At 40.9% G+C, this 26085-nt stretch overlaps 1 protein-coding gene across 2 annotated transcripts in view; it reads right to left on the reverse strand.

The window, feature by feature from the left end:
* Positions 1 to 321: 321 nt before the first annotated feature.
* Positions 322 to 26085, reverse strand: part of PFDN1 (prefoldin subunit 1) — a 62594-nt gene continuing 36830 nt past the window's right edge. The window contains exons 4-5 of one of the 2 annotated variants that reach the window (XR_014241054.1): positions 22408 to 22531; positions 322 to 1056 (exon numbers count right to left, since the gene is read on the reverse strand). Coding sequence is in view for 1 of the 2 variants with exons in the window: in XM_082378721.1 (XP_082234847.1) it covers positions 973 to 1056 (84 nt within the window). In the remaining variant the exon portion in view is untranslated. The remainder of the gene's footprint in view (positions 1057 to 22407; positions 22532 to 26085) is intronic. The other variant, XM_082378721.1, reaches the window with a different exon arrangement.

Below are 26085 nucleotides of genomic sequence, written 5' to 3' on the forward strand. Positions count from 1 at the left end.
AGTATTTCCACCATCCAGATACAACAGACTGTTCACCTCAAAAACACAGATAATGGCCAAATTTAGTAAAGTAATTCGGAAGGGGTAAGTTCTAAATACTTACTAACCTTATTTTTAATATAATTTAATGGTAAATTTACAAACTTAATTTTTAATAATGGCTACTGTTTAACAACTGGCTTGCAACAAAGTTCCTGAAAATTAAATAATTGGCTCTCCTGAGCCAGTACAAGCCAGCGCCAGCACACCACTGCCCCCACGCCTCCAGGAGGCCTCAGGATTGTAATGTCCACCCTATGAACTGACCAAAGGGAGACCGTCTTGGAGTGCTGCTGGTTTATTAGCAGATTTTCTTTTACAATGTTTGGGAGGAAGTGGGAAAGGAATCTTTAGGCAGACTGCCACTGAGGCACCACTGTTGTGTTCACTTACATTCAGCTGTGCCCTGCTCTCCTTTTCCTTATCTGCATACTACATGGAGGCTCAGAAGTTGAGGGGTTTACCTAAAGGAACAGAAAAAAGAAGGCAAGGCTTCAATGCAGAAGGAGCAGGCCCACGGCCCCGGAGGAGAACAGGGAGGAGCTGAGGTGGAGATAGCCTCTGCCTCTCTGATCCTGTTCTCATCCATCAGCTCAAGAAAAGCAGACTTAGCAGAGTGGGACAGATGTCTTTTATTGGTCTGACCAGCGTGACTAGTCGTAGGCCCAGGAAGAGCTCTCCTATCTGTCCCGGCTCCCATCTTCCCTCTCCTGGGGGTTCATGACTCACCCCCAGGGAAGAAGGGTGGCAGGCAGAGCCAGGATAAAAAATACAGGGATGGGATCTGAAAGGGGCTCCAGGTGATGCATAAAACATAGGGTTACCAGACCATCCAGATAAACTGTCCATCAGGCAGAGCAGAAGCAGTTTCCCTATACAGGCCCCTGGCCAGGAATGGCAGGGGTCAGGAGGAAGAGCTTCCCTAGAGGCTTCCTACTGTGCCCTTCGTGCCATCAGCATCTCCCGGATATTGTCCTCAGCTTCCTTCACACTCCGCTCCAGGTAGGATTTTTTCTGCTGCAATATGAGAAGGAAATAAGGGTTAGGACCAGGGGGAATGTGCCAAGTTGGCAGATGCAGCTTCTGTGCCCAATGGTTATGGCTTCTCTGTGACCAGTGACTTCCAGGAGCCTATTGTCTATTGGGAGCCAAGTATACACACCTGCCCAGAGTGTTCCCCCACCCTGACCACTGGGCACAGGGAGGGGGTTGCTCGGTACAGGAAGCAGGAGTGCTCTCTGGATGGCAATAGCACTCTTCCCCCAGAAGGAAGTAGACTCTAAAAACAGGCGTCTTGGTACATGAAGTTATACCAGACAGACAAAGGCCAGGAAATTCCAGGACAAAGCTCTGGCCCCATAACAGATTGTCTCTCAAGGTTTTCCATGGCCCAGGCCAGGCGCCTGTAGCTGCCACTGCTGCAAAATGGACAGCATACCCTCTGCTCTGTCCAGCAAGATGATAGATAGGCTGCATCACACGTCTCACCAAGGCAGATGAGTCAAGATGAAATCTGCTTTTCTAATGAAACTGTTGCCTGCCAGGAATCCAGGACAGTGACACTGAGTAAAACAGACCTTTTGCAAGTTTACCTCCTACCCCATCTGGGTCCTAAATTTAAAATCTCAACTTAAGACAAAGAACTTTACTTTCAGGAGCCACATGTGGACCAGGATTAACAAAAGATTAGTCAAAGGAAATGATGTGTGTACATTATTTTCCCTGTGGTCACCCCAAAAGTATGGTGGCTTCACCACTGGTCCCTGCCCTGAGGACACCGTTGTGGCTGCATTCCCACTTAACAGACATGAAATGAAGTCTCCCTTTTTGGGGAATACTCAAAATAATCCCCTCCCAGGGTGCATGTGACTGAGCCACACTAGAGCCAGAAATGCAGAGCCCTAGCCCAGATGCAGCCAGTGCCCTTCCCTCACCCCTCCTCCCTTCTTCACCCAAGCAGCTGGGGGTTCACTTTGACTACTGAAGTGCCCAGGTGACCTGGGGAAGCCAGGGAAAGGCTGGGGCAGAGGGCAGGTAAGCAGCCTGGTCTCAGGCCTTGCTTGGGAACTGATCCCCAACCTCTGAGACAGGAAAATGGAATGGAGTGCTTCTATTACCTGAGGCCTTCACCAATAAACCTCTCAGGTGCCCCTTCTACATATCCCTGCCTCTAACTTCTCCCACTCTCTGTCCAGATATTTTTTAAACGATAACATTTAGAGACTTTATAGTTTCCTTTAAGTGCCAAATGCTGAGGCATCCACAGTATTTTTTAGTAAAATTTTATTGAAGTATAGTTGATTCACAATGCTGTGCCAATTTCCGCTGCACAGCAAAGTGACCCAGCTACACACATATATATTCTTTCATGTTCCCCTCCACCATGGTCCATCATGGGACACTGAACATAGTTCCCTGCGCTACATAGCAGGACCCCACCGTTTATCCATCCTATATATAATAGTTTGCATCTGCTAATCCCACAAATCTTTCTCATAGTTCTTATGTGAACCTCTGGTTCCTGTTTGTCTTCTAACTTCAAATTTCTTGAAGGCTAGAAAGAGCCCGATCTCTTTACTCATCTCCCATCTGTCCAACTTGCACACAATTCCTTACAAAAGAACAGGAGCTCCACAAAAACTCATAGTGACCATGATAATTCTATGGCTGAGGAAATTTGTTCAATTACACTGCTAAACCTGATATAGTCCTATCACTGTGATATCAGAGTGGGAACTTAAACTTCCTTTGATAAACAACTTGTGGTGAGTAAGAAAGAGGCAAATACTAGTAACTCCTGATACACAACTGAAGAATGTACATGTACTAAGTGTTGTGCAGCAGCTAGACAGCAAGTGCCATGCACCATTCTGGGCACCTTTTGGGTCCCAGCCCTGCAGGAATCTAAGGAAAAGGCTTGTGGAGCAAGTGGAGTTCTATCCCGGCAGCACTCAGCCAGTGCTCAGGAGCCCAGGCCTGTTGCATTCCATCTCTGCCAACTTGCTGCCCCAGCTAGCAAAACCATAAACTTGGAGCATCAGCAAGAGCTTTTCTCCCTACTGCCCAGGCCTCTGGCCAATCAAATTCAGGTTGTATTCTCAGCTTTAAAATTCTTCATTCTGTCACATCTCTTCCTTCTATCTTCCACTTCCAGTTTCATTACTTTTTCATGATTTTTTACTACTGCATATCCTAAAGTCTTCAAGTTTCAAAAATAATGTAAAATGAACCTGTCTTTAAATCTTTAGTTTAAATAGACTTACTGGACATTAAAAAAATTTTTTTCATCCCAACAGATGGGGCATCTCTAGCACAGACCTGCTTTCTAACTGTATTTCAATAGTTCCTGTCTCATCCTCAAACATACCTAAGCCCAGAAGACCCTCATAGTCAAACCCGGACCAAAGCACATGATGTGGGTTGAACTGTGTCTCACAAAAAGACATGACGAAGTCCTAACCCCCGGTACCTGTGAATGTGACCTTATTTGCAAATAGGGTCTTTGCAGATGTAACCAAGTTAAGATGAGGTCATACTAGATTAGGGCAGGCCCTAAATCCAATGATTAGTGTCCTTCTAAGAAGGCCACGTAAAAACAAAGGGATACACAGGGGAAATGCCATGCGTTGATAGAGGCAGAGAGTGGAGGGTTGCATCTGCAAGATTAGAAAGGCGCCAAGGATGGCCCACAACCACTATAAGCTAGAAAGAAGAAAAGAAGGAGTCTTCCCTAGACCCTTCAGAGAGCATGGCCCTGCAACACCTTGATTTTGGACTTTCAGCCTCCAGAACTGTGAAAAAATAAATTTCTGTTGTTTTAAACCATCCAGTTTGTGGTAACTTGTTATGCAGCCTTAGGACACCAATATAGCACCTGAAATGAAGGATGCTCCCAGAGACAGAGTTTATCCCAAGGTTCTTTTGGACCCACAGCTTCTATCCACACTGAATCACAGAGGCCTAGGTAAGGATCCCTAAAAGTTAGAATACTGGAATTGTACTTATGCCAGAAATAACTGTCATAGAATTGACCCAAATACAAATGAGACCATCAGAGAGAATGGAAAAAATTAAGGAACCAATGACTAAGTTAAACTTTTTCTTCCTTGAATCTCCACAGCTTAAAACCACTAGTCAAATCAGAAACTCTGTGGACCCTGCTCTTCCCCATTCCTGTAAATAACAACTCCGTTGCTGCAACTCAAGACAAAAACTTCAGTGTCATCCTTGAATCTTCTTTCTTTCACATCTGACATCCAATCAAACAACAAATCCTGTCAGTGCTATCTCAAAATGTATCCAGAATCTGACCTTAATGAAGAGCCTCCTAAGTGGTCTCCTTTCTTCTGTCCTTGACCCCCTTCAGTTTCTTCTCCACACAGTGGCCAGAGTCATCTTTCAACATTTAAAACCTTCCAATGGCTTTCCATCTCTCTCAAAATAAAAGGCAAAAGCCTTTTCAAAAAGCCACGTACAGTCCTGCTCTAAGCTGACTCTGACCTCCCGTCCCATGACTCCCTCTCTCTCACTCATTCAGCTCCAGCCACACTGGCCTCCAAGCTGTTCCTCCAATCCACCAGCTATGCTCCTGCCTGTCCTTTGCCTTTGGGTCTCTTTGTGTAGGAACTCTCTTCCCCAGATATCTACATTACTTGCTCCTTCACGTCCTTCAGGTCTTTCTCAAGTGTCACCTTATGGGAAAGGCCTTCTTGATCATATGCGGCTCCATACTCTCTATTCTCCTCACCTTGATTTTCCTCCTTAGCACCTATCGCCACCTGAAGCGGTATTTGTCTGTCTGTCTGCCCTTATGAGAAGGAAAGGTCCATGAGGGCAAGACTTTGTTCTACTCACTAATACAGTCCCAGTGTCTAGAAGAATCGCTGGTTCATAATAGGAACTCAATAGTTGTTGAATACAAGTGCATTTATCGTGGGAAATGATGCCTTACTGATTTACTTGTACACACACTCCTTTTTAGTTTTCCCTCCCAACCTGAATGAGGAATACCCATCAAAGGAAGCAAAGGCAAAAAATGACCATTCTCCTTCAAGGTGGTTTTCAGTTTTTGACATTGCCCTCTAACCTCTGCCCCTAGATAAACACAGGTTTAAAACTCAGACCTCACTGATCCTGATGGGGACATGAAAACCTTGCTCTCACAAACAGGCCCTAAGGGTCAAAGCCCTTACACTTTATTGTCAGGTCAACTTGTAAAACCATAAAACAAACCATCCCCATTTCCCACGTCCTGGAGTAGAAAATCCTTGAGAAACTGCTCCATGTGATGTCAGTGTCAGGGCCGCTGTGCACTACAAGGGGATAATAACTGCTGTGGAAACTCTAGGAGGCATGTGAAACCCCCACCTTCCACCAGGAGTCCTGGGAAGGCATTTGCTGGCCTCACTGCAGCACCTTTCCGTCTTGCTGAGCAATCTCCCTCAGAACCCTGTCTGTAGGAAATTCTCTCCTGGCATCAAACCACAGAGCTCTAGGTGCGGCAACATTCTTGTGGGGCCTTGTCCTGACGTAAAATTCTGAGATTTCCTGTGGGGCTCAGCACGGCCAGGGAAATGACATTGTTGGACTTATTGCTCATCAGCCTGAAGTTCTTCTTTCCGGGAGTCAGACTAAGGGGCTGGTGTTTCATTCTCATCCTCTCACAAAGGAAAGAGGCTCAAGTCCCTAGAACTTTTCCGACATGACACAATGTCTCAAATAGACTCCTGAGGTAATTCATCTTGTGACACTATCTCTATAGACTTTTCTTCTTTTCTTAGGAACTTTATCTCTTTCTCTAAATTAATATTTTTCCTGTTTGTATTATCTTAGGGTATAGAGAAGTCTTTTCCCCTCTCACCTTTTATTTCCCCACTCGTAAAATGAAGATTTGGGTAACACCAAATTAAAAACTCAAGAGCTTCAATGAATCTCATGTTCTCTCAGTCTGCAGAACTGTAAAATGGCCAGAGGGGGCCAGCTGCCCATAATGGGGAAGTTTAGCAAGAGGCCAAGAATTCACTGAAGGCTGAGGAGGCATGTCTTGGCGGCCAGGGTAAAATGTGAAGAAGGCAGGGCAACAAGAGGAAAAAGAGAAAAACAAAGGCAGTGCAGGGGCACAATGAGAGAACTCAGAAAGGGAAATGAGACACGGATGGGCAGAGCTCTGAAAATGCAAGCGCTACAACAGCCTGAATGGGTGAGGAGCACTCACCAGAGGCAGGAAAGGCAGGCCAAACATGACCAGGGATTTGAAGATCAGAGACAAGTGATCCAAGGACACACGTCCACTTGTGAACTCATCTGGGTTTATCCACTTCACCATTAAGGACACAACTAGGCTACAAGGTAATTGCTGAACTACATATGGCTGGGAGACAAGCTGAAAGAATGAGAAAGCAATTTTAGGCATGGAGCAGGAGAATAAAGGAAATCTAAGAAGGGGTTACTGTCTCTGCATCTTTTAGAAACTGCTTTCAAGACATCTTTCAGAGGTTCCTCTGCTGAAAGACAGGGACAAAAGACTTGGATCAAGCTGAGCAATGACCTTGGTTTTTCTCCCAGATGTTCTTTTACCTACCTGCTAAAGAGACTCTGACACTGCTACCGTATGGGGTCAGACTCCCAAATCCCACCTATGATCACATGGCTCAATGTACCCACGATAAACCTCTGCTCTACTCAAGTACCTTATAGCAGAGGTATACCAAGTGGTGGTGGTGGGGGGAGAGGGTGGATTCTCATTTCTTCCAAATGATAGTGTTTAGCCTTTTAGTCCACCTAAAGTTTATGTGATCTCTATCTACTATTGCCCTCCCTAACACATAAGCTTCATTTAAGTCCCAGAGAAAGACCAGTACATCAGACAACCTGAGAAAGAAAGAAAACAAGCTCACAGGTAAATGAAGAGCAAGGAGAGGCAACTGTTCCAATGCATATGGCAGAGATCAGGCTTCAGCCAAAGAATCATTATATTTATAGGCACCAAGCTTAAAACGATAAGCCAATAATCATGTCAAGTGATAAACAGCTGATGTAGGTAGGGACATTTGGCTCAAAGAATATTAAGGGGAGAAGGAACCCAATCACTAACTTAAATATCTAAAACAATGGCTCTTAAAGTATGGTCCCCAGACCAGCAGCACCAGCAACACTGGGGAACTTGTTAGAAATGCACGTTCTTGGGCCCCAACCCAGACCTACTGAATCAGAAACTCTCGGGGTGGAGCTTGGCAATCTGTTTTCACAAGCTCTCCAGGTGATTCTGATGCAAACTGAAGTTTGAGAATCTTCAAAAGTGGAAGTCAGCAAAATTCTTCTATAAAGGGCCAGATAGTAAATATTTTAGGCTTTGTGGGGTTGTCTCTGTCACAACTACTCAATTCTGCCACTATAGTGCAAAAGCAACACAAAAAACGTGCAAACAAATGGGCATAGCTGTGTTCTAAAAAACACAAAAACAAGCGAGCCAGATCTGGTCAGCAGGCTACAGTTTGGCAACCTCTCTTCTGAAAAAAGAGGGAGCCTTAAAAGGTAGAACTGAATCTAGCACGTAGGGATTTTAACTTTCCATGCAAGTTGCCTAATGAAAGCATAAATTTCCATCCATGCATCGTTCCATTCATTCATTCAAGCCTACTGCCAAACCATTTCTCCTCTTTTTTTCCTCCAAAACCCTGGTTCTTGAAGTTTGTAGCATCATGGTGTACCATCCTCTTCTCCCTTCCTCGCTGCTGCAATCTCCCAATCTCCCAATATCCTGGGTACTGCCCCTCATTCATCGGAGGCTCACTGTCTTCCTCTCCACCACTGCTGCACCACTTGAGGTGACTTCAACAAGAACGGAGATGATCCATCCAATACCATGACCTTCTCTCCCCTCACAATTTTTACTTTACCCCACCTGAGCCACCCAGCCCACGTTCATACCCTAGAGATTTGACAGCACCAGTAACTGCACCACCTCCAGAATTTCAATTTCACCGCCACTACTTCCTATTTTTCCAGGTCGTTTCGATCTGGTAACTCTCCCTCCAGCACTTCTTCAACCACATCACTCAACAAGTTTTTCATTATTCATTCTGCTTCCATGACCTTCTCCCCTCCCACCCAGCTCAGCTTCCACAGTCCATCATTTATATTTATTCCCCTCTGAACTCCCTTTTGCCCCTCTCTCCCTCTGTTGCACTTCCCTGGCAAAATACCAACCCAAGCTAAACCCAACCATCTACCTACTCCATGTTTGTACCCAAATAGCTGAATGCTGCTGGAGAAAAACACTTAAGTGTGCTGCATGGTTTTACTTTAAATTCAGAACTATGAATCTCAAATAGGCACTCACCAGTGTCCAGAAATTCTATTAAATTTTCTTAATATATTAAATTCTCTGCTCTCCAGGGCTTCCCTGGTGGCACAGTGGTTAAGACTCCGCCTGCCAATGCAGGGGACACAGGTTCGAGCCCTGGTCCGGGAAGATCCCACATGCCACGGAGCAACTAAGCCTGTGAGCCACAACTACTGAGCCTGCACTCTAGAGCCCGTGCGCCGCAACTACTGAAGCCCGCATGCCTAGAGCCCGTGCTCCGCAACAAGAGAAGCCACCACAATGAGAAGCCCAAGCACAGCAACGAAGAGTAGCTCCCGCTCGCCACAACTAGAGAAAGCCTGCGTGCAGCAACAAAGGCCCAATGCAGCCAAAAATAAATTAATTTAAAAAAATTCTCTGCTCTCCAAAGCAACTATTTCATACTTCATCTTGTCTCCTCAAATCTCCTATACTCTCTCCTCCCCTCTCATTCCCAGCTGAGAAAATAGCAGCAATCTGATGAGAATTATCTCTTTCCACTACCAAATCTACCACCTGACCTACACCTATACATATACTCTCTCCTTTCCTCGTGTTAAAATGGATAGAGGGGTTGTGTTTTGATAGAAGCAGAAACACAGCCCTTCCACTTGGGTGCTGTATCCATCCCCTTCTCAAAAATTTCACTCCCACAGTTATCCTTTTTCTTTCTTCCTAATCTTCAACGTCTCTTTCTCTGCAAGATCCTTCTTGGTAAGGCAAGTCACACACACACACACACAAAAAACACCTTTCTTGTCCTCACATTCCCCTGTAGGTACTGCCTCCTTTCTCTCCTCCCCTTCTTGCAAAACCTCTTGAACCAATTGTTTAGTAGTTGCCTCCACTTCCTTACCTCCCATTATCTCCTCAAACCTCTCCAATCATGCTTCCCATCTACCCTATTGAACTTACTGTAGTCCAGGTCACCAACGATCTCTATGTTGCCCAAAGCAGTGGTTACTCTCTGTTCTCTTCTTACTCAACCCGTTCTTACTCATCAACAGCATTCAAAACAATTCTTGAAATACTTTCCTCTCTTAGCTTTCATGATTCCACACTCTTATTTTCTTCCTACATTACTGGCTACCCCTTCTAAGTTCTCTTTTGCTGACTACTCCTCCTCTGCTCAACTTCAAAATGTTGACATTTTCTGGAAAGCTGTCCTTAACTTCTCTCCATCACTCTCTCTTAGAAACCCTCATCTAGTCTCATAGCTTTAAACATCATTATGACTTGTAAATTTACATCTCCAACCTAGACCTCCCCTTAATTCCAGATTTACACATCAAATTGCTTATAAAACATATTTTCCTGGTTGTCAAACCCAAACTTAACATGTCTAAAACAAGCACAATTGATTTATAGTCACCCCATACCCTCCCAGTCTTCTCCATCTCAGTGAATGGCAGTCATCCAATTGCTCAATTTAAAAACCACAGAGACAAAAAAATACAAAAGCCAACAGAAGCCATCCCTGATTCTTCTCTTTTCCTCGAACCCAATAGCACCCCGCAGCCACCCATCAGTCTTAACTTACTTCCAAATATATCCGGAAACCATCCTCTTCTTTCTATCCAGCTCCACTGCTACCATCCTAGTCCAAGCCTCCATCATCCTCGCCTGGATGTTTGTCATGGATATGATATTTTAACATGTAATTCAGATTACTTTCTGCTCAAAACCCTTGAAAGCCTTCCCATGACACTTCGAATAAAATCCGAACTCCTTAACCTGGGCAATAAGGCCCTGCATGATCTGGTCCCTGCCAACCACTCCAACCTTATTATGACTCTTCCCCTTTTCACTTGCTTAAACAATTCCACCAAACTTTTTCCAACCATAAGACATTTGCATCATCTGTGCCTTCCACCTGGAATGTTCTTCCTTTGGATACTTTTAAGTGGCTAGCTGCTGCTTTTCATTCAGATCTTAGCTGAAATTTCACCTTTTCAGAGAGGCCTCCCCAATAACTCTCTAAAATATCACCTTTACTACATGATATTTTCTTGCTTATATCTTTATTGTCTGTATCTGAATGTAAGTTCCATAACAGTAGGGAATCTTCTCTGACTTGATTAAAGCTTCATCCTCAGTACCAAGAACTGACATAATTAATTTAACCAACATTTATTGAGCACTCAATATATGTTAGACCCAAAGAGCACTGGGATTAGGGCAGTGAACAAGTCAAACACTTATTCACAGAGATTACGCTGTTGCAGGGCACATAGACATTTAACTACCACTGCAATAAGGGCTCCAAGGGAAAAGCACAGTGTCTAATAGAGGAAACACCTGGTATAATCAAGGAAATCACAGAAGCACTTTTGAACAAGCTCTGAAGGATGAGTAGGAATTAATAAAGTGGAGAGGTTAGCATGGGGAAAGAGCAATTCCAGGCAAATGGAGCAGCAAGAGCAAAGGTCAAATGAAGCAAGACACGTTTGGGAACTAACTAAATGACAGCCAGTGAGGCTGAAGTACTGAAGTGCGGGGTGGGGCAGGGAGGGATAGATAATATAGAAGGATGAGGCTGGTGAGACTGAGTCAGATCATACAGGGTCACAAGCCATATTAAAAATTTGGTATTTATCTTAAAGATGATGAAAAGCCACAAGGTCTTAAGCGGGAGAAACAAAAACGTCAAATTTCCATTGAAAATAAAAAATTACTCTGGCTGCAACACAGAGAATGAGTTAGAGCAGAGCTTCCTGCAGAAAGCCCAGTCAGTCATGAATGGGTAATAGATGTGTCCAAGATATTGATCCTTTTAGTCCCTAGAGTGGCCGGGTGCATTCAGGGCAGCCAAAGCCCCCCTGGGCAGTTGCCTCCACCTTGAGCACCCTTTGTCCACTTACCCCAGTGAATCATGCAAATACTCCTCTGGGTGCTGTGATGTAAAAAGGGTTGGGAAGCACTGGGTTAGAGAATACAAGTGTGAATGTTGAGAAACCTACTAGGAAGCCATTGCAATAATCCTGGAAAGAGATGACAGTATCTTAGTGGTGGCAATGGAGCTAGAGAAGAACAGATTCAAGAAATATTCAAGAAAAAAATCAACAAGAGGACTTCACCAAGTCCTTCACCATAACCTTCATTATTTATCAGAAGTTAGGAGGGGGGGTGTCAAGAATACCTCCCAAGAGGACCAGGTTTGGAAAAAAAGATGATAAGTTTAGTTTTAGACACATTGAGTTTAAGGTACCTGTGAAACATCCAAGTGAGACGTGAGAGGAGAAAAAGATTGGGGCAGAAACTAACACACCACTGTAAAGCAACTATACTCCAATAAAGATATTTAAAAAAAAAAAAAACAGATTGGGTCTGAAGTTCACAGAAGAAGTCTGGGCTAGAGATACAATTTTACATATAGGTAGTACTTGAAGCCATGAGAATGAAATTCCTAGAGAAGGAACTCAGAATAAAAGGACTTAGCCTTATAAAAGTCAACATTTAGTAAGAATGAAAGGAAGAGGAAGAACCAGCAAGTAACACTAAAAAGGAGGGACACTGTGTCATAGAAACCAAAAGAAGAGTAGTTCAGGAAAAAGGATGAGATGACTAGAAATCACTGGATGTGTTCAAGTAGGAACCATGACAAAAACATGTCCGAAATGGTTGGGGGCAGGGGAGGGGAGTGCTCCATCAAGTGGCCTCTAGGATATCTTCCAACTTTAAAAAGTCTAGGGAATTCCCTGGTGGTCCAGTGGTTAGGACTCCACAAGCTCTCACTGCTGAGGGCCTGGGTTCAATCCCTAGTCGGGGAACTAAGAGCCCACAAGCCATGTGGTGCAGCCAAAAAAATAAAAATAAAAAGTCTATAGCTCTTTGAGACCTGACCCTAAAACTTCATGAAGGAAAACTACCCAATATTTTAATTGTCACAGATGAGCCCTAAGAGTATGTGTACTGTAGTGTCAGGATAAATAATTTCACCTCCTAACTTCAAAGGAGACACTGGGCTTTGTACAGATCCAACACAAGGGCTGTAGAAATATCAGTATAATTACGCTCAAGGAAATTATGAGAAGGGCTGAAATGCTATAGTCAGGAAATAAAGATGCAAAAAAAATGTCCTTCAGAGACCACACAATGCCACAACTGAGAACTGTGTGTTGGATAAATCTATTAACAGTATACTAAACATGACAAGTATTTGATTCAGGATCTGCGTAAAAGAGATCAGAAAAAGGATGCACAAAGACCACTACCAATATCACAACCCTGAGGTCTTTGATTCCTTTCTAAAACAAACCAAAAAACCCTAAAAATTATAGTCCTCATAGGACACTATTCTAAGTTCCATCATATATGAGAAATAAATGTACCCAGTACATAAAAAGAAGTCTCATGAAAACAAATTTTACAACAGCAAGACATTTCCTCATATACACTGTTTTACTTCTGGTTCTCCAGGGTCAGAAAGCCAAGTATCTATCAATAGGACTATTAAAACTCTACAAGTCTTCCAAATGAGCAAATAAAACAAGTTTTACTATTTCAGTCTTTAGTTTACTCTAATCTTACAAGAAGAGCAAGAGGATCAAATCAACAGTTTTTACTATTGAGTTTGGCCTGTAGGCATGGTAAAGGGGTAGGTGAATAAAGGTGTGCCTTCTGAGAGCGGAAGTAAGGGCAACACCTTGCATTCTTGGAAGTGAAGGTGTAACTGACTCACCTGTGGCAGCAAGACTAACATGCAAGTATGTGTGGCAAAAGTCTGAAGTCAGTCTGATCCTACTCTCTGCTCCAAGCAAGTCCAAGAAATTCTATTTTCTTATAACTCGACAACAAAAAAATACACAACCCAATTAAATAATGAGCGAAGGACCCTCAAACAGACATTTCTCCAAAGAAGATATACTAATGGCCAATAAGCACATGAAAAGATGTTCAACATCATTACTCACCGGGGAAATGCAAATAAAAACCACAACGAGATACTATTGATACTTTACACCCACTAAGATGGCTATAATCAAAAATGGAAAATACGTGTTAACAAAGACATGGAGAAATCAGAACCCCCATATACTGATGGTGGGAAACGTAAAATGATACAGCTGCTATGGAAAACAGTTTGGCAGTTACTCAAGAAATTAAAAAGACAAAATTATCATATGACCCAGCAATTCCACTCTTAGGTATATACCCAAGTAAGAGAAATGAAAACAGGTGTAGTAACAAAAACTGGTGAATGTTGATAGCATTACTCATAACAGCCCAAAAGTAGAAACAACCCAAATGTCCATCAACTGATGAGTAGATAAACAAAATGTGGTATATCCATATAATTGAATATTATTCAGCCATAAAAGGAATGAAGAATTGATACATGCTACAACATTGATGAACCTTGAAAACACTAAGCTAAGTGAAAGAAGCTAGACACAAAAAGCCACATGCTGTATGATCTATTTATATGAATATCCAGAACAGGCAAATCTATAGACAGAAAACAGATGAATGGTTACCAGGAAGGGGAAATGTACAGCAAATGCTTAATGGGTAAGGGGTTTCTTTGGGGGAGGGGGCACAGTTGGTAATGAATATGTTCTAGAATCAGACAGTAATGATGGTTGTGTTTAAAAACAAGCATGACACGGCAAGTTCCTAATGAATTATTTTCAGAGCAAATTAGTCTTTACTCCACCCAAAGACTGAGAGTAACACATACACAAACCAGCCAGGATAAAATAAACTGACGTACTAATTTCTGAAAATTAACTTTAATGTTATCAGCAGAAGCATTAACATTTAATGAGTTAATAAGGTACTCTGGGAGAGCCAATGGACAAACAAAGGCAAGGAAACTTCTATGTGATCACATTACTACTTTCCAATCAAGTAATTTATTTATACAACTAAAAAAATAGAGATATGGCAACCGGAAACCCATAAAAGGACCTGGAGACAGTGAAAACAAGTAAAAGCTCAAAGCCACTAAAAGCACAGATGCATGACTCATCGGCACCTCCTCTGCTGATTTGTATAGGTCATCAGAGGGTAGAACTGGAGAACTATAAACATACTCTAATATCAAAGGGTTATTTTATAAAGCTTTCAAAAAACCTCAGCTTTCTTTTTACTAAGAAAGAGAAAAGGAAAACTCATAGTTACACCTGTCGGTATCACCAAGAAATCACTGTTCTCTAACTCTAGGCTAAACCTCTAGGTCAGGCAAGCAGCCCAGGGCCTTTGCTCATAGCTCTGAGTGTTCTGAGGGGCACTGAGAAGTCAGGTCACATTACCCAGTGGCACTTCTCCATCCAGGGTGATAAGGGGCTCACAGCATGATGAAATCACTCTATAGACCAGGCGTCACAGCTGCCCCTTGTCCCAACTCCACACCCACCCAGGTTACCATGGAACTGGTACAAACAAATAGTTTAATATGCTATTAGCTCTGATCTAAGTAGCTGACATAACACCAATTAAATTTATAATGACACTGGAGTAATAAAAGAGCACTTGGCACACTTCTCTTTGCAAACATGATTCAAAGGGTGGTTTTCCTTTTGCCCCTTCTTCAATTTCTAGCTGCTAGGCCACTTAGAAGCCACTTAACCTCTTTACTCAAAGAGTTGGTGTTTAGGGGTTTATCATTTTATAAGAAAAGGACCACTAATATTAGAACTAGCTACTGGGGGTATCCTACCATGGCATAGGAATCCTCATTTCTTTCTGAGTAAAAGTGAATGATAAAGTGGCTGGAATCTAGAATCCTGGGTTCCCACTCAAATCTCCCTCTCTTTCTGACTAATTCTGGTTCTGGCTCTGTGAAGGACACATGATCTCCATTTCTAACACGTGGGCAGAGGCCACCTAGTTTAAGAGATTGGCTTCACCACAGAATCCATGGCTATGAGGAAATGAGAGCAGCAGATATTATTAAGTGCACCAACCTGCTGGCGCTTGCATCCTTGAGCCCACTGACTAGTCTTACCAATGTCTATTATTTATGCTGCATATGGAAGGAGTCATCAGGCCTTTTGGCCACTTTTACATGCTATACATTAAAGCCATCAACAATGGGTCCTTTGATGTTACATGTTCTTATGGAATACCCTACAGCAGTTAAACTGAGTAAACTACATATATTTATTAGTGTGGGTAGAGCACACACATACAAAAAAAGCAAGTTATTGAAAGACATGAACACTATGATATCATCTGTTGAAAATGAGATGTTATAAAACATGGATTGGAAAGATATACCTAATACCTGATAGATTTCTTCTGGTGAGTGGGAATGAGACTAACGTGGAGCCAGGAGGCAAGTTACAAAGGAGACTTCAATTTCATTAGCATGGTTTTATTTTTGTAAAAAACAAACAAAAATATATATTACAGTATTCTAACATTTGTTAGTTCTGGGTGGTGAGTACACAGGTGTTTGTTAAATTAGCTTTGTACGTTTGTGTATCTTTATTTTTTTCCCAGTTAAAAAGAAACCTTTATCTTATAAGTACATGGTGGCAATATGCTCAATCAGTAGTTACTAAGCATCCATAATATGCAAGTAAAAAAATCCTGCATTTACCGAGTATTTACTGTGTGCCAGGCTCAGTCTCAAGTGATTTACATGTATTATGTTATGGGGTAGGTACTTTTTGTAAGAAGGGAGACATGCTGATCCTCTTCACCTCCAGTTTTCATCAGCTATCAGTCCTGGCTTCTTCAATCTACTCTCAGGAAGACTACTAGCTTTTCCTATTGGTGTGTTTGGAAAAAGCAATTACGGCTCAACTCCTTCCGCTCTGCCAGGATCTGCCTGCTTGCAGAAGGTACACATTTTCCTCGTAAGTTTGACAGATATGCTCTGCCTGCCTCTGCAGAGACAGACCTGTGGTTGTCCCACGCTTCCAAAGATTTGCTGGGTAGCTACATCTAAATTTGTATGCTTAATTCTGGATCAGTATTAGAAACCATTATTACTGCTGCACACCTAAGCCACATCCTTCAACCTAAGCTTTATCAGTTATAAACGTAAAATACATTTAAAATTTTCATATAGATTTGCCTTTCAGTTGATTCCATACTTAAGCAGGAAATAAAAGGGTTATTTATTGTCCCCATCCATCAACCCTGCTGTTGCTGCTGTTTTACAGAAGAGTATACTTAGGCTTGGAGACACTAAGTAATTTACCCAAGGGGGTAGTATGTGGCAGAGTCAGAGTTCAGATTCAGATTCATTTGATTCCAGAGCTCATATTCTTAATAATTATGCCAAGGCATTATGCTATGCATATCAGAGCAAAGAACAGCAGTACCAATTACTTGCTAAGAATTTGTAAGATGAACTCAAACAATATTCTAAAGGTTGAAGCTTTTCTTAGTATATACTGAAAGAGGGTAGGAAAGTATGTTTGTATATGCATATGTGTGAGTGTATACAAGGAACCGTGAAAAGTACTAGTTATTATAAAATTCTTTTAGGGAACTTTTAACCTTCAACTCTAGTAGGCATGTTGGCTTCCACCCATTAAGTACCCCCTCCCTCAAATTTTACTCAAGAAACCACAGATACACAGCAGGGTTTCTAATCTCCTGTGCTTTAAATGAACTATGTTGAACTACTCCCTACAGTGTAGTTCCCCCAGACAGCATGCTCAGCTTTGAGATTAACTTGATGTCAGTCTCTATATTCTGCAATCCCTCCTCAGGGAAAGCAAACCTTCCCTCCACAGACCAGGCCTCCCTAGCTCCAGGTCAGTGCTAATAAGAGAAAGCCACAAAGCACTTGAAACTTAGGTCTAACTGAGCTGACAGCCCCTGCTGTCAACACAAAACCAAGGGCCTGCACAGCCCCCTAACCATGGAGGAAGTTGGTCCCATCCCTTCAGCTTGGCCCCTTCACAGCAGAGGCTTGCCCATGTGGATGTTCACTCAGTTCTCTGGACTCACACTGCACACTATCCACACCTCTGTAAAGAGCTTTTACATCTTGCTGCAGTGCCCCTGGCTCAGTCTGTGAACCTTGTTTATACCTCCTGTACCTACCTTTTCTCCTTAGTTGATCTAATCCAGTCCTATGACTTTAAATGCCACCTATAAACTGACAATTTATAGACAATTCTCAATCTTATTTCATTAGCCTGGAGTTCCGGATTCATATTTCCAACTGTCTATTCAACATCTCTACTTGGGTATCTAATAGCACCTCAAAGATAACAAGGCCCAAACCAAACTTTCAATTTGCATTTAAAATTACTTTTGAAACTTGAAAACTGATTAGGAAACACTGATCTATGAATTATCAATAGTACATATGTTCTCATAAACATTTGGAATCTCTGTGGAGCCCATCACACATGGAATGCTATGTGGAAACCACAGTGAATGAACAGCATTGCACTGGGAATAACTACTTGCCCAGAACAAGGAGTACTTATACAAAGTGAGTAGAAACAATGCTGATTTCATTCATTTTACCCTTAACTTGTTTCCCTTAGGCCTTTCCAGCCTCATTTCTCACTTTAACCCTTCATTCCACCACTCTACTTCCAGACTTCTGTCCATAGTATTTCTTTGATTTGAAATGCTCTCTCCTCTGCCCCAACCCTATGTAGCAAAATTCTAACTGATCTTCAAGGCCCAGCTAAAATGCCTCCTCTCTCATGAACCCATTCCAAATCTCTCCAACAGCTGAGTGAATGATATATGTGGGAGGAAGGAGGTATGATTCCTTCATAACAGGTTCAAAACTTTGAGTCCTCGCTTTCATCCCTACACCCAATTGTCTTAGCTCTACCTTAGAATATATCCAGATTCTGATCACCTCCACTGCCACCACCCTGGTGGCAAGCCAACATCAATCTCCCGCCTAGATATAATGCAACATCCTCCTAACAAGTCTCCTTCCTTCCACCCTTGCCCTCCATAATCTATTCTCACCAAAGCAGCCAGAATGGTCCTTTTAAAATGTAAATCAGATCATGTCATTCCTCTGTTCGAAACCCTCCCCAAACTCCCAACTTCAGACCATAATCCAAAATCCTTAATATGGCCTACAAAGCCCTATATAATCTATTCCCTGATACTTCTCTGATTTCACCTCCTACTATTCTTGATCACTCAGCTCCAGCTAAACTGGCCTCCTTGCTATTCTCCCAACTCATCAATTATGCTCTCACCCCCAGGTTTTTATACTTGCTGTTCCCTCTGCTTGGAACCCTCTTCTCCCAGATGTACACATAGCTTGCTCACTCCCTTCGGGTCTCTCTTCTCAAATATCACCTTATCAGAGAAACCTTCCCTGTCAACACTATATAAGACAGCTTATACACTCTCACCATTCTCTCTTTACCCTGTGTTGTTTTTATTTTTAGCATTTATCAATTATATTATTTGTTTATTATCTGTCTCCGCATCCCATTCTCCAGAATATAAGCTCCAGGCCATCAGGGCCTTTGCTAATTATGTCTTTGCCTGTAATAGTGCATGGCACATAGTAAATACAATAGACTGTAGGTTCCTTAATGTGCAAGATTGAAGGTAAGAACAAAAAGCCTCCATAGTTAGTCAAAACCCCAAAGTACTCTGTATAATCAAGACACCCAGCAAACATTTAATGATTTTTTTTTTTTACATGCATACACTTCTTCTGGCCAATTATTATTGGCCAGAGCCTCACATCATGAATCTTAGAATTGTTTAGTCCCCCCAAAGGAAGGAAAAATCAGTTCTAAGTGGAAAGTTCAGCCTCTGATATTGAAAGCATCAACACTTAAAAATTAAGGCAAATGATATTTTACAATTCAGTTCAAAACTTGATCCATTTTAAGGCTTCAACTATAGTACCAGAAGCTCCTTCTTCCTCTTATGTTTTCTATCACCACCTATAGCTTGTTTCCCTCTCGTACCTTCTCTAAAGAGAGAAAGACACTGAGCTTGCATTAATGAAGTCTCTGAGTTTGAACCCCAAAAGTCCAGAAACGGAAAGTAATTTTTTTTTTTTACAAATTTCTAGAGCCGATTAAACTCAACCACAAATGATATCAATCTTGAGCTACTTGTAAAGATTTTAAGTGCTGCCATGTATGTCATTCCACATGAATCACAAGACGTCATCATCTATATAGCATAGATATTGTTGAAGACTGTGCTCTAAATTATAATTTGAGACCCTTTAGTTCAGTTAAAATGATTATGTATTTCATTAAATTAGGGAGTAAAGCAGGTTGATGACTTAAAAAATGCCTAAAAGTAATAAGCATTCCCAAAGCCTGCAGTGTCCAATTGCTCAATTTCCAAAGCTTTAGGTAAATACAGGCTTTCCCAAGATACTCCTTACCAAGAATCTCTAATACAAGCAATCCATTTTTTTCTTTGGTGCTAAAGTGGCCAGGCTCAGACCAAAAAAAAAACACCAAAAGAATTACACAAAGGGATTTTTGGATAGGACTTCAGACACAAAAATCAATAAGCAACTTCAGAATATAAAAATCAGTAAACCTTCAGGTGAGTTGACACAGAATGTAGAACACCAGAAATATAACTGAAAATTTGCTCCCAGTTTTCACACACTCCACCGCTGGTAAATACATAGCAGAGGATAGGAAGGACATTTAAATCATCCTTTCAGTGATCTTCAACAGCTTTACAAACAAGTAGTAGACTGCTATCTCCATTTTACAGAAAGTTATTTCTATTATTAGGAAGAAGTTAAGGTGCAGGGAAGTCAAGAGCCAAATCCACATAGACGTTTATGCTGGAAATGGGGGTTAAAATTACATGCAGGTATACTGAAGTCACATGTGTGGTTAATTTTATCAAACAACCTGACTCTCTGGGAACACTGAGTTAGGGCAGAAGAGAGTACTAAATAGATGTCTTTATTCTCACAATAACTCCTCCATTTTAACTACCATCTTCTCTGTCTCACCCTCTCTCACAAACTAACTGCACATTTCCACTGTCAAAAGCCACATTAAATTCAAGCAAAAGACCACAATCACTTGGTTAATCTCCAGTACAACCACTGATTAGAGGATGCTCTTTGAGACCCCCAGCTCTGGCTCTCCACTATAAGTGGATGTGGGTACATGAGCCCTATGGGGTTTGGGAAAAGAGAGAGCTCAAACAATGTACTTGTCAGCAACTTTAAACAAAAAACCCATTCAATTAGAATGGCACCATGTTCCTTTTGCCCTTTCTCCTTAGGAACTAAATTAAACAGATTACAGACAGTGGCAAGAGCTGGCCTTAGAACAGCCTCCCCCTTATTTGTTATTTTTAGCAATTTAGTCCGACAACGCCTGACAACTAAACATGCCTAGAATAGCTAAAGGGAGGGGGGATTATCAGATACTACCAGCAAAAAAACACTAGTCATCACTTCCTCCAACCCTAAGAAAGAATCATTTTCCATGTCTTTATAGCATCACAGAGTTTGAGCTTTTAGAGTCTCATATAAAAACACAGCACATATAAAACATCAGTGGAAACTGATAATGCTTCCTGACCTGGAGTATTGTTCCACCCTCATGTGTTTTCTTAAAAACAAAAGCAGAATAAAATGAACTAAAGTGTTTTACACAAAAGTTAGGAGTACAATGCATGTGTGTCCACTTTGGAAAAATTCCAGTGCAAGATAATTATGTACCCAAAAGAATGGCCTCATGAATAGTGATGGAATTCAAATATTTTTATTATACTGGTGGCAGGTGAGAGATTTGTTTGAAAACAAGACAGAGTGAGGTGGGAGAAAATCATAATTAGCAAGACAGCATCAACCACAGACACTATTTTTAAATGAAATAATGTAGTAAAAATTCTTTGAAAAATGAATAAAATGGTAAAATAAAAATGGTAAAGTCCTAAGCAGTATAACTATCTGCATCAGCAGATTAACTAAAATTCATTAAAACCCATTTTATAAAATTTACCACTTATAATAAATGTCCATGTACACTCAAGGAATTTAATAATTTTTCAACATTTTCTGAATTTTTTTTGCCACTATTCTAAGTATCATGTATTTTACATGACACTATAGGATAAAGCACTACAAATGATAAAATGATGTCTCCCTGAGTATGTTACTTTATGCATGTGGAGTTAATAAGCTATTACACAGCTCTATCCAAAAGGATCTCTAAAACAGGTGATACTTAATATAAACTACCTTTAAGCCATCACACAAACATCTCTGATTTCAGTTATTTAAGCAACTACTACAAAGATATCAAACAAGATGCTGTCACCTCATTTTACATTTTAGCTGGCAAAGCCGTAGGCAGACAACTAGTTTTATTTTACCTGCAAAAATAGGACTACAATTAATAAATTAAGGTAATGATCTAAACAGAAAGGAAATTGGGGTTTTTTTGTTTTGGTTTGCCTCCCTCCATCTTTTCATTTTAAGGGGACATTTTTGCTCCTAAAGTGGCAATTCAGAAAAAGACCAAGGTTATAATGATAAACTTAATAGAAGTGACCCTAGATATCTTCTAATCCAACCCTCTTGTTTTACAGATGAGGACACTGAGGCTTAGAGTACAGCAAGGGCTAGAATCCAGAACTCCTAACTCAACAGAAGGTATTTAAATTAGGAATTTAGTATTTAAATTAGGAATTTAGGGTAATGAACGTTCTTCTATAAGTCTAATAGACTTTGAGATCTCTATTCATGGTTCAAATATCAGCTTGGATCTTGTTCTTTTGAGCTGATTAATTACAGTGTGCTCATTAATACAGGTGTGACCTGTTCCACATTGAGTATTGAACAACTCATTTCTTCTGGCCAGCATCTATTACTTCAGATTAAAAGAGACCTGTCATATAAAGACTGATAAGAGTAAGAATCTAGGGTAAAGAAAAGTATACTGATTAACTTCACCTTACCATCTAGTTAAAAGGGCAGGGAGGCATGCAATAACACGAAATAAAGTTCAAATTCTAACTCATCAAAAGAAATAATTCACTAAGCAGCCTGAAAATGAATGGAGGAACTCTCAGGCATGGGAGGGCGGAGGCTAAGGACAAATATTTATGGTTAGACAAAGAAAAGTACAGACCATATAAAGCATACAGCAGCGAAGGCTGAGGTCAACAACCCTCTGAAGCATTCAAAGGGATACTCTGGTGTGGTTATAGACAAGTGTTCCAAGGAGGGGAATCAGGCCACCCCCGGAGTGTATCCTAGAAGAAAAGAATAACTGAATCAAGATGCAAAAGGCTGAATTCTGGACTAACTGGAATGCAAATCCTTTTTAAAATCTTAATCACAAAACGAAGACACACAGCAGTGAACAGATCAAATCAAAGGAGTGTGTGTGTAAAACATCTGTAATATGCATTTCACAGACAAATAAGAAAGGCTGTCTATAAAGGGCAAGTCTATTTGGACTGTTTACATCTAAGTTCTTACCAGACCTGAATATTTCTACTGAGAAAATGAAATATATCATAGATAGTTTACATTTGGGCAAATATTAGCACTTGAATCGTAACACATATATACTGACCAAGATACTGATAATATTGATAATAACCAATAAAGAATACTCAACCAGAAAAAGAGCATATATGGACTTATTCAGACTCATTCTTCTCTGAAAGTCACAGAGGAGGATCACACAGCTACATTAAGCCCTAAAACACCAGGACGTGGAGAATATATATAGTTCACTATAACTCTAGCCTTCCAACCATCAGGCTCTTTTAGACAAGTCTTAAATAACTAAAAACTATTTTAAAACAAACATCCTTTTTTATAAATGTTGAGAATACAAATGAACTCTATAAAGAGATAAGTATTCATATGTGAAATCCCAACATATGGAACAATAAGAGAAACTTTACCCAAGACTCCCAAAGTCAAAACAACATAGAAAAGAGATTAATTTACTAATCTTGTAATTATTTTTTTAAAAAATGTTTTTAAGACACTCAGAGGTGCCTAGCTATCTAGTTACTACTAACTAGATAGCTATTTGGTTAGCTATCTAGTTATATCTGAAGGTGGGAAATCACCAAGCTAATTTTTAGAGTAGAGACATTTTATACTTTACTGCTCTCTAGTACTCAAACTCTCCTGGGTTGGAGCAGGAGATGTCTCTGAAAAATAGCTCTCCTCAACAAGAGGCTAAGAGATAAACTGTGTAAATGCTCCATGAGAACATCTTGACTTCTTAAGGGTAAAAATGAGCTATCTGGAAAGATAAATTGTGGCACAACTATATAATGGAATACATATAGCAATGAAAATGAACAAATCACAATCTCAACATGAATGTACTTCACAAACACAATGTTGAGGAAGAAGCGAAGCAAAGCAAAAAATATGGAGACAGATTTTGTTCATATAAAGTTCAAAAACTGTCTTGAGGGATATATACATAGGTAGTAAAACTATATTTTTTACGAAAGGAAATAATTATCTAAAAGTTAGGGTTACCTGAGGGAGGGGGAGAGCAGGCAGGAATGGAAGGGAGAAACAAAGGTAGGGGGCGGTGCTCTGGTGTCCTGCCAATTTTTGATTTCTTGGTTTGGATGATTGTAACAAGTGTTTGCTTTATAATTATTGATTAAACTACATGTATTTTAACACATATTTCTGTAAATGCTATATTTCACTACAAAATAAATAAATGACTAATTTTTTTTTGATGGATTCTAAACTTTGAGCTATGCAAGCAGATGAACCATTGGGTGTAATTCTTGTTCAACATATAAAAAACATTCTCCCACTGGCTTTGCTCTCACCTGCCCTTCTCTCTTCATTGAAAACACAAGTAAGAATCAGTGCTTATCATATAGTAGTGTCCACTTGACATCACGTCCAAAGAGGGTGTCCCATCATATACACAAAGGTACTAGCCCAGGGCTTCCCTGGTGGTACAGTGGTTAAGAATCCGCCTGCCAATGCAGGGGACACGGGTTTGAGCCCTGGTCCGGGAAGATCCCACAAGCCGTGGAGCAACTAAGCCCATGCACCACAACCACTGAGCCCGCGCTCTAGAGCCCGCGAGCCACAACTACTGAGCCCTTGTGCCACAACTACTGAAGCCCGCACGCCTAGAGCCCGTGCTCTGCAACAAGAGAAGCCACCACAATGAGAAGCCCGTGCACTGCAATGAAGAGTAGTCCCCACTCGCCGCAACCAGAGAAAGCCCGCGCGCAGCAACGAAGACCCAATGCAGCCAAAATAGATAAATAAATTAAAAAAAAAAAAAAAGGTACCAGCCCAAAAGTGAGGTACTTAGGGCAAAAACTGGACATCCATCCAAGCGTCTACCAGTGCCTACCCATGCTATGGAAAAAATGATCCTCATTAGGCAGAGTAAAATCTCCTCAATCATGGAAACTCCAAAACATTTTCTCATCAGAGTCTCAGAACTCAGCCAACTGCAGAGTGTCACAGGCACCTCCTATCCGTTTTCTTGCCACTAGTCTTCCTACTTGTTTCAGGAACTACCGTCTGACCATAATAGCCGTTTTTGTGGAAGAGTCAGGACTTTCACAGTTTCTTAGATTTTACTTATAGCATTGGCTGGAGGGCTATTTCACAACCCTGGGATTGTAACATTCTGCGTCAGAAGTGGCATTATGTAGGCCAGAATGTCCTGGTTTCCTTATTCTTATTTTTATTGTGTCATTGCTGAGCTAACCAGGGTGGTGGAAGGGGTGGTAACCACGTCAGAGAAAGAGGGGAAGGAAAGTGGTCAACCAGTATTTGCATGTGCCTAAAATATAATGGGGATTTTAAACTGAAGGCAGATGAGCCTGAAGCAGTAATTCAATGAGAGAGAACATAGGAGAATAGTGGTCAAAATGTGTTCAAATATACCACTGAAAGCTTATCTCAAGGATTCCAAATACTTGAGATTCAAAAGGCAAGACATCAAAAATTCAGCTCTAGCTCATCTGAATGCTGAATCTAAGTTTTTGCAACTGCAAAAGAAGTCCACAATTATTTTCTTTTTACCTCTAAAAAAGTGAGCAAAAATATAGGATGAATTTTTCACTCTTTAGAAGATACATATCTCTTCAATCTATCAATAAGGTTTTAACTCAACTTTACCTAACGTTGAATTTTCTTTAAAAAAACCTATACTCTTTTTGTAGCAATGCTGTACATTTCAAAAAGAAAATTATTTTTACAAAGACAGATGAGACTCATGAAGTCCTAATTCCAAATCCCAATTATACTCATGTCATTTTTAAAAAGTACGATTTTGCATTTTCTAACAACATACACTGTGTTACATATTATATACTCAGCCATCTTCTTTAAAGTTATTCATTATCAGTTATTTTTTTTTTAGAGAATTCCCTCAATGACATAAATAACATGGTTACTCTATCATACTAAAGCCGTCATTTTATTTTTTCTCTTCAATCAGATTAGCATCATTGGTCTGCTAATCGCCATTAGGAGAAATGGTGACATTCCCTCCCAGAACCTGATCAACCATCTTTATAAAGGGAAGATAAAAATCTATATAACACTATCACATTATGAGTCTGTTATGAAAACACTTCCTAGTCAAACCCAGGAAAGTGACTACAGCCTGAAGAAGCCAACATAGGGGTATTAAAATGTAAAATATGGAATTTTAAGAAGAAAAAGACAGACTATTTTCCCAAGGTTAAGATGGTACTTGTCTTTACCCTTCTAGTATGTAATATAACTCCTTATCAAGAAGACATGAGGGCAGGGACTTCCCTGGCGGTCCAGTGGCTAAGACTCC

This window comes from Balaenoptera borealis (genome assembly GCF_965194805.1).
Source record: "Balaenoptera borealis genome assembly, chromosome: 2".
Taxonomy (NCBI): domain Eukaryota; kingdom Metazoa; phylum Chordata; class Mammalia; order Artiodactyla; family Balaenopteridae; genus Balaenoptera; species Balaenoptera borealis.